Source organism: Harpegnathos saltator, unplaced genomic scaffold (assembly GCF_003227715.2).
Source record: "Harpegnathos saltator strain DR-91 unplaced genomic scaffold, Hsal_v8.6 scaffold796, whole genome shotgun sequence".
Taxonomy (NCBI): Eukaryota; Metazoa; Arthropoda; class Insecta; order Hymenoptera; family Formicidae; genus Harpegnathos; species Harpegnathos saltator.
Genome location: NW_020230644.1, coordinates 231,584 through 241,103, shown reverse-complemented (window position 1 = coordinate 241,103; position 9,520 = coordinate 231,584). Strand labels below are relative to the sequence as shown.

The 9,520-nt window shown below is 38.8% G+C and overlaps 1 protein-coding gene across 1 annotated transcript; it reads left to right on the top strand.

Moving 5' to 3' along the window:
- The first annotated feature begins 3,744 nt into the window (after positions 1 to 3,744).
- Positions 3,745 to 5,904, top strand: LOC112590375 (uncharacterized). The gene is made up of 3 exons (XM_025306669.1): positions 3,745 to 4,287; positions 4,428 to 5,034; positions 5,132 to 5,904. Exons 1-3 carry the CDS (start codon positions 3,745 to 3,747, stop codon positions 5,902 to 5,904), a joined length of 1,923 nt encoding a protein of 640 aa, XP_025162454.1.
- The last annotated feature ends 3,616 nt before the right edge of the window (positions 5,905 to 9,520 follow it).

Genomic DNA, 9,520 nt, shown 5'->3' with positions numbered 1-9,520 from the left:
ATATCACTTTAAAAATGAGTATCGATAAGGTGCATTTACGGCATGTTATGCTTTACGAGTTTCGGAAGGGAATAAACGTTGCCGCAGCCGTAAAAAACATTCAGGATGTTTATCAGGATGAAGCACCAGCTAAACGAAAAGTGGAAAAGTGTGGAAAAGTGGTTTGCTAAATTTCGGCGCGGAGAATTTAACCTTGAAGACGAGCCACGCTCTGGTCGACCTTCTGACATTGATGACGATGTTTTGCGTACTTTAGTGCTCAATAATCCGCGAATTTCAACAGAAGAAGTTGCTACAGCACTAAACGTTGACCGATCAACCACTTTTCGGCGTTTAAAAAAGATGGGATTCGATTTGAAGCTCGATATATGGGTGCCCCATTTGCTGACCGAGAAGAACAAAATCAAGCGAATTTCTGCAGCCGTTTCTTTACTCGGGCGGCTCAATAACGAATCGTTTTTGGATCGACTAGTGACGGGCGATGAGAAATGGGTTCTCTATAACAATGTTCAGCGCAAACGGACATGGAAACAATCAGGTGAGCATGGTGACGCAATGCCAAAGGCCAGTTTGCACCCGATGAAGGTGATGCTCTCTGTTTGGTGGGATTGCAAGGGCATAATCTATTTCGAGCTTCTCCCCGCTGGCGAAACGATTGATTCGGACAAGTACTGTCGCCAATTAACCAATCTGAATCGAGAAATAAAAGAGAAACGTCCGATTTTGTCAAATCGCAAGGGAGTCGTCTTTCATCACGACAACGCCAGACCACACATTTCGAAAAAGACGCTGCGCAAACTGAAGAGCCTGAAATGGGATGTCTTAACGCATCCACCGTATTCTCCTGATATCGCACCATCTGACTATCACTTGTTCCGGTCATTGCAAAATTATTTGAATGGAAAAAACTTTAACTCTTTCGAGGCCTTAAAAAACGGCGTCTCTTCGTTCTTCGAATCTAAACCGCGCAGTTTTTATGATCGAGGCATCCGTATGCTGCCAAAACGTTGGGAAAAGATTATAGAAAACGATGGAGAATATATCATTGATTGAATAAAGATTTTTGTTTGCCTAATCATTGTGTGACTTTTACTCACAAACTCCGCACGAACTTTTGCACTCACCCAATATATCGAACTAAAACTTGTTTAATACATATATGACAGCATTTTTATTATAATAAAATGTACTTGTAAATTCTCTCTATACATATATGGTGTAATGTTTTATTTAAGTTTATATAGTATTATAATAAATTATAAACCTTCACTATAGAATATACATATCGAATGTGTATATATTCTATATATTTTGATATTTTTTTATTCAAAGATGTTATTCTTATTATATCATAATTGACGAAATGTCAGTGATATATAATTTGACTTTAAAAAACTATATTGAACTAAAACTTGATTAATACATACATGACAGCATTTTTATTATAATAAAGTGTTCTTGTAAATTCTCTTTATACATATACGGTATAACGTTTTATTTAAGTTTATATAGTATTATAATAAATAAATTATAAACCTTCATTATAGGTAATAGAATATTATAATTAATATTATAATTAATAGAATATTATAATAAAAATGCTGTTATATATGTATTAAACAAGTTTTAGTTCGATATAGTTTTTGGTGCAGCCGCGCCAAGATTTTTATATTAAATATTTTTTATTGCATTGTTATAATAATTAATTTGTTACAATAACAAGTAAAATAACCATACGAGTATAACTCAGTGTCCTAATAAAGAATGATAAATTTTACTTGTAAGCTAGGTTTCCTTGAATATTTTGAATAACATAACCTTTAAAAAGATATTTTTTTTAAATATTGGACACTATTAACAAACGTGTTAAATTTTTATAACACGATATAATTTTTACTTTTAAAAGTTTATGTACATATATTATAATATATATATATATAATATATAACATATATTATAATATATATCTTAAAAAAGAAAATAATTTGAATTTGAGATTTCTAAAAATATTAAGTTAAGTATACAATAATCATATATATATATATATATATGTTAGGTTTCTCAGTTGGCGCTACTGTTCTAATATATCACTTCTTTTGTACAGTAGAATAGTATTGCAGAGTTTTATTATAGTTATAAGTTTTACTTGTAAAAATTTATGTACACATATATATACATTAAAAAAAATAATTTGAGTTTGATATTTCTAAAAATAACACAATACGTGTTGCGCTTTTACATGGCGCCTTTTTTTTACCTTTTTGTTTAAAAAGGTAAGTTTTATATAAGTTTTATTTGTAAATTTATATCTTACAAAAAAAATAATTTGATAAGTTTTACTTATAAAAACTTATGTTATGTATAATAATAACCTTTGAAAATATATATTTTTTTAATATTTTATATATGCGTCACGTACATACATCATTAATATATAAATGTTATTAATTTATACTTACTTGTTAATTAATCAGCTAAAGCACGTAATACCTGCACTTATAAATTGTATGAAGCGGTTCTTATAATTGAAGGGCGATCACTCTGGACGACGAGTCAATAAACACCGGTATTGATTTTTCGATGGCATAGCTCATCACATCGTCTGCTCAGCATCAGCTGATCGGCAATCAAATGACGTGCGTCATAACATACCAACGCATATCAACATTCTCACCTTTTTATGCCTTTCTCTTTCACCCCTCTCGCTCGTTCTCTTTCTCGCCTGTTCCCACCCTCCCTCTCTCTCTCCCTCTCTCTTTCTCTCTCTCTCTCTCTCTCTCTCTCTCTCTCTCTCTCTCTCTCGCTCTCGCTCTCGCTCTCTCTCCCGTTCTTTCTCCCGTTCTCTCTCCCGTTCTCTCTCCCGTTCTCTCTCCCGTTCTTTCTCCCGTTCTCTCCTCCATTCTCTCCCTCGTTCTCTCCCCCGTTCTCTCCCCCGTTCTCTCCCGCGTTCTCTCTTCCGTTCTCTCTCCCGTTCTCTCTCCCATTCTCTCTCCTGTTCTCTTTCCCGTTCTCTCTCCCGTTCTCTCTCCCGTTCTCTTTCCTGTTCTCTTCCCCGTTCTCTCTCCCGTTTTCTCCCCCCCCCCTCTCTCTCTCTCTCTTTCTCTCTCTCTGTCTCTCTTTCTCTCTCTCTCTCTCTCTCTCTCTCTCTCTCTCTCTCTCTCTCTCATTCTCGCTCTCTTTTTCTCTGTCACACATTTTCACCTCCTGTATTCTAGCAAAAAATATTCTTCTCTCTCTTACTCTCTATCGCTTGCTCACTCGCACTCGTAGCTCTTTGCTTCTTCAGCGAGCTCGTAACGCTTCTGGTGTCGGAAAAACGAGATGCACAAATCCCCTCTCCTCGGCGGTCTAGCGTTTCTTTCTTACTTTCTTACTGAATCAAAATTTTCCGTAATTTGGTCTTTGTCTTAAAATATATATGCTTGGAGACAACGTACACAAAAAACACTAGGACACTTTTCTTTCTATTTTTTAAGGCTGAATCGATTGGGACTAAAAAACGTCGATCGGTTCAGTCATTGCTGAGATATGAATATCTCACCTCGTTTCAACTCGCAGTTTCGCGTATAATAGGCACGGCGTGCCTCTTGATAATGTGGCATATATAATAACAAATAATGTGACATATACCAATAACAAATAATATTTTTTCCAGATGTCATTACTTCAGCTCGAGCGAGAAGCTTGAGAGCCACACAGTCGACTGTCAAAAAATGAATAACTGCGCCATCGTCTTGCCAAACGATGATAACAAATGGCTCAACTTCACCAACTACTGCAGGAAGGAGCGAGTCCCGTTTTGTAGTTTACGCCGACTTGGAATGCATCCTGAAGAAGACACCGAAGGAAGAACAAACGAGTTCGTATGCGTATCAACATCATAGCGTATTTAGTATAGCGTATTACGTGCGATGTTCCTACGACGAGTCGTTATCCGCGTATCGATGTCGTCGTGATCCGGATTGCATCTCGTGGTTTGTCAAAGAACTTGAAGAACTGGCACATCGTGTAAAGGATATTTTGTCTGCAAATGTCTCCATGGAAACTTTGTCGAAAGAACAGTGGGAGACATTTCGGAACGCTACGCTGTGCCATGTGTGCGAGAAATCATTCGCAAAGGATGATACACGTGTGCCCAATCATTGCCACCTGACTGGGCAGTACAGAAGTCCCGCGCATTCCAATTGCAATCTAAATTACCGAGACAGTTATTGCATTCCTGTGGTCTTTCACAACTTATCCGGTTATAATTCGCACTTCATCATCAAAGATATAGCAACCGCTTTCGTAGGTTCAATCACTGTACTACCGATAACCAAAGAGAAATATATTTCGTTTACAAAGATTGTAGGAAACATGATAGATAGTAGGAATAAATGGAAAAATTATATACAATTGCGATTCATCGATTCGTACAAATTTCTCAGTCTAGTCTCGATAAATTGGCGTCTTTTCTCAACAATGATAAATTAAAAATTGTTCGGTCCGAATTTTCAAATTTGTCCGACAAGGATTTTGATTTATTGACGCGAAAGGGTGTCTTTTCGTACGAATACCTTGATTGTGCGGACAAGCTGCAGGATCGGTGTTTACCGCCGCGCGAGTCATTTTACAGTTCGTTGACGGGTGACACGGTATCCGAGAGCGATTACGCGCACGCCGCGAACGTCTGGCAGCGGTTCTCCATTCAAACCTTGGGTGAATATAGCGACTTGTATCTGAAGACTGATGTCTTGTTACTGGCCGATATTTTTGAAAATTTCCGCAATAGTTGTATCAAAAGTTACGGGTTAGATCCCGCGTATTATTACACTTTGCCTGGTTTTACGTGGGATGCTATGTTGAAGCATACGGGCATTAATTTCGAATTGCTCACTGATATCGACATGGTCATGTTCATCGAGCGCGGTATTCGCAGCGGTCTTAGTCAATGTTCCAGTAGATACACAAAGGCCAATAACAAATATATGCAGTCTTACGATCCATTGCAGCCATCATCATACTTGATGTACTTCGATGTAAATAACTTGTACGGTTGGGCAATGTACTTTTTGGGGTCAACAACTACCATACGCCGAATTTCGATGGGTTAATGATGTATCGAATTTCGACGTATCATCAATCGCGCTAGATTCACCCATAGGTTACATTCTGGAGGTCCACTTGGAGTATCCGCAACGTCTGCACGACGCGCACACTGACCTACCGTTCTGTCCGACGCAGGACAAACCGCCGAACAAAAGGCAGGATAAGCTTCTCGTAACCTTATACAATAAACAGCGTTATGTGATTCATTATCGCAGCCTGCAGCAGTGCACGCGCCACGGTCTTCGTATTGGAAAGATACACCGCATACTCAAATTTGCGCAATCCCCATGGCTCCGCGATTATATCGAACTTAGCACGCAGTTTAGAACACACGCGACAAACGATTTCGAGAAAAATTTGTACAAATTGATGAACAACGCGGTATTCGGTAAAACCATGGAAAACGTTCGCAATCACGTAGACGTAAAATTGTTGACAAAATGGAACGGACGATACGGTGCTGAGGCAATGATCGCGAGACCAAATTTTCATAACAGAAGTGTCTTTTCGGAAAATTTAATCGCCGTTGAGCTACGTAAACTCGAGGTGAAATTCAACAAGCCGATCTATGTGGGTATGTGTATCCTTGACATATCCAAGACCTGCTTGTACGAATTTCATCACGAGTACATGTCTCCCCTGTATCAGAACAGATGTAAAGTAATGTACACCGATACTGACAGTTTAATCTACCATATCCAATGCGATGATATTTTCGAGCACATGAAACGCGATATTTCTAAATTTGATACGAGTGATTATTCCGCTGATAACGTGTACGGTATACCGCTTGCCAACAAGAAGGACCGGGTCTGATGAAAAATGAAAATAACGGAGCGATTATGACGGAATTCGTCGGACTTAGAGCAAAGATATATGCGCTAAAAGGAGACAGCAAAAAGGACACGAAGAAGGCGAAAGGTGTCAAGACCAACGTCGTAACGCGAACTATAACGTTTGATGATTATATGCAGTGTCTGAGAGACGAAGTCGAAAAGCTTAGACATCGTCAGTAATGCTTACGATCCAAAATGCATAAAGTCTACACCGTGTCCGAACTGAAAACTGCTTTGAGTCCGTATGATGACATGCGGTATATCGTACCAGACTCAACAGACACTTTACCATGGGGACATTACAGGATAACGTTGTAAAATAAAAAAGTGATCATTGTACATACATGTATATTGTAAATGAAAAGCGATCATTGTACATATATATTTGTTTATTTGTAAGAAATATTGTTAACTATAATAAAAAGATGGGTTATTACAAGCTGTTTATAATAGGATATTGTAATAAAAAAATGTTTATAATAAAGAATTGGTTACAATACATTTTCTTTATGTATCCAAGAGTTGTGCGAGTCGTCAAATCCCAACCATTTCATTAAAACCTTGTCGCCGCTTTTTCGCAACATCTTCCACGAGATAAACGTCAGTATTAGCAGCGCGATGCAGTTCGTATTCGTAAAATCCTCCAGTAATAGACTTTCCGCGAGAATCTTCAAGCAGATAGGTTGCTGGTCGTCTGTACTTTGATGATCTTAAACACTTCGGTGGTCCAATTCGGCGTGTAACCTTTCTCGAAGATAGTTTTGAATTTGCTCACACGTACCGAGTCACCCACTTCAAATCTCGCAAGCTCTGCGATCTTTACGTTGTTGTATACTGTATGTAGGAGCTTATCGGCGATCTTAGGTGTAACATCGACAGGGCACATACCGATAGTTCGATGCTTTCGCGTGTTGTACTTGGCAACAAGACATGGTAGCGAGTCGATCCATTTGTATGTTCCATTCAACGTAAATAGTTTCCACATATCGTTCTTTAACGTGCGATTGAATCGTTCCACAACAGACACCTTCATTACCGAGTACGTAGAATAATGATTGATACCGTGTTTTTTAAAGAGTTTCTGCAGATCCGCATTATAAAATTCTTTTCCCTGGTCGGTTTGCAAATTTTTCGGACATCTTCCAGAGTCTTAAAATATCCTGGTGAATCTCGACTACTTCTTTACCGCTCTTGCTCTTCATCGGTACAGCCCACGCATATTTGCTCAGCATATCGATATGAGTGAGTATATAGTGGTAGCCTCCATTGAATCGCGAGTAAGGACGCATCTCTACCAGGTCAACCTGCCAAAGATCATTATATCCACGCATCACGACGTGTCTACGAGGAAAATGTCTTCTCGCTGGAGCGTGCAACTCCTCCACCAACCGCTGCTTTTCGTTACCTATGAGCTGCTTCTCTGAACTTTTCTTCTTTTTGTTAAATTTTGATGATTGCTTCGCCATTGCAGCTTGTGATGATTCTTCTCATGCTTATGTCAATACTATATGTCAATTTAACTGTAATATTCTACTTTTATATTTTCCTTGATTGCTTTATCTCTGAACTTGTCCAGTCTAAAATTCGTTCTATGTTCTCATGAATGCTATTTATACTCTGTGGGTTTTTCTTCCGATAGTCTTCCAGCCAATCCATTAATTTTTTAACATTCTCATCTACATACTGCTTCTTCTCAACGTTACTCTGATGCAGCAGAAGCTTTACAGACTTTATACTCTCATCCATATAATTTTTGTGTGCAGCGTCATTGAAGGCTTCCGGCCGCGGTACATTATGTACCGCGTACAGTTTTGCATCAAAACATTTACCATCTAAACCTTTACTATTGGCGGTTAGACAAAGGGCATTTTCATGTACGTAATTTTTAACGTGTTCATTCCATTCATGCGTTTCGATCGGAGAACCATTGCTCTCTGACAGCACTCCAACTTATGCATCGGCATTTCGGAGCAAGCTGTACCGACTGACTGACTCATGTCAGTGCCACACTGTTTAATTTATAATAAGACCAGCTTCGCTGAGTTCTTCGATAATCGATAAAATTTCGTTGTCATGAGCGTTGTTGCCAGCTTGGCGCGAAGCTTCAAGCAATCGCAATCCACCAGCTCGTTGGGATCATCCCAATGCACGTAATCGATATTGCTGTCATTTAAGGTAATCATAGCTTGCGATGCGTATAAATCTTTTCCTGCCACTTTATCGCTCGACGCATGTGATACTAGGGGCGCGATTATATGTTTATATTTGTGTCCCTTGTTACCGAGTATAGGATTTTGCGGGAGGTACCCGCGTCTGTGAGTATTCGTCGTCAATAGTATACTTTTGTATTTTTGCATATAAGCTTCGGTGTACACAGAATCGTCGGGGATTCTTTTGAATATTAGCTCGTAGAGACCGGGTGTTTCAATGTATCCTGTTTCGTCTATGATTATATTATCGTCTCTGTCCACATCAATACGTTTATCACCAAGCATCGCTCCATCGTTACTAAGACGTACGCCGTAAATATAATCTATGGTGTTATCTTTTCTACTACTTAGCACAGCTCCCATATATTTTTGACCCAACGGACCAAAATGATTATGTAAAGTTTGTTGTACGTTCGCAACTTTGTACGTTCGCAACTGACGTCTAACGGATGATACTACCGGTTCATGGGGAGTTTCGGAAACATTCTCATCATCATCATCAATGGATATATTGTAAATCGGTGAAGGTTCATGTGATATTCCATATAGTTGCTCATATTGTAGAGTTCCCGTTGATATAGGAACTATCGGAAGATCTTTTAATAGTTTCCGTTTCGGCGGAGTCAATGTGACTGGTGAAAGTCTTACCTTACCTTTATCTTTTTTTCGGGTTTTAATATCACACTCTTTGTTTCGACGTTTATACTCAGCAATGGTGTCTCAGTTTTAACATCAACGTTACTTTCCACATTAGCGCTGCTTCCCGATTTGCTTGAGAGGTTCAATAATAGGTTTAAAGTGTCTCTCCAATGCGGCATTTTCCACTATTCTATCGGCTTTCAAAGCGCGATACTTCTTGCGGATCGATTCGCTCGTTTTCGCAATCTCTTTCGCAACCTTTTCACAATCCTCGATCTTCACGCTACTATTCATCATTTATATGGTTGTCTCGTGGACATTGAAGATGTTACCATGTTGAAGTTGCAACGACGATTGAACATCTCACAGCATTGCAAAGTCATTAAATCCTTTTCTGTATCGTCCGTTGGTCATTGAGCTGTCCTTATCAATCACTACGAAACCATATTTATGCTGCCAACATTTGCGGCACAATGCACTGAAATCCTCGTATGACATGTCAGTGTTCACATGATCGTTATACACATGTTTCAAGTTGGTACTATCCTGTTTAAAGAGAATCAGAAGATTTACATTGTCCCGTATGAGATGCTTGGGTATTTTTGCGTACGTCTGACAGAAATAAAAACGGTCAACGTTCGAATGACGACCCATGGCAAAGTATTCTCTTATCGTATCTTGCTTGTCACATGCTACGTCATCAAAGATAAAAATGAAATTTTTAAGCGCTTCGGTCGTTGGAATCAT

Excerpts from the sequence above, each read along its gene's own strand:
- LOC112590375 (XM_025306669.1), top strand. The coding sequence starts at position 3,745 with ATGATAACAAATGGCTCAACTTCACCAACTACTGCAGGAAGGAGCGAG. Across the intron at positions 4,288-4,427 it reads AAGATATAGCAACCGCTTTC|TCTAGTCTCGATAAATTGGC; the intron begins GTAGGTTCAATC and ends CAAATTTCTCAG. Across the intron at positions 5,035-5,131 it reads CGATGTAAATAACTTGTACG|ATTCACCCATAGGTTACATT; the intron begins GTTGGGCAATGT and ends CAATCGCGCTAG.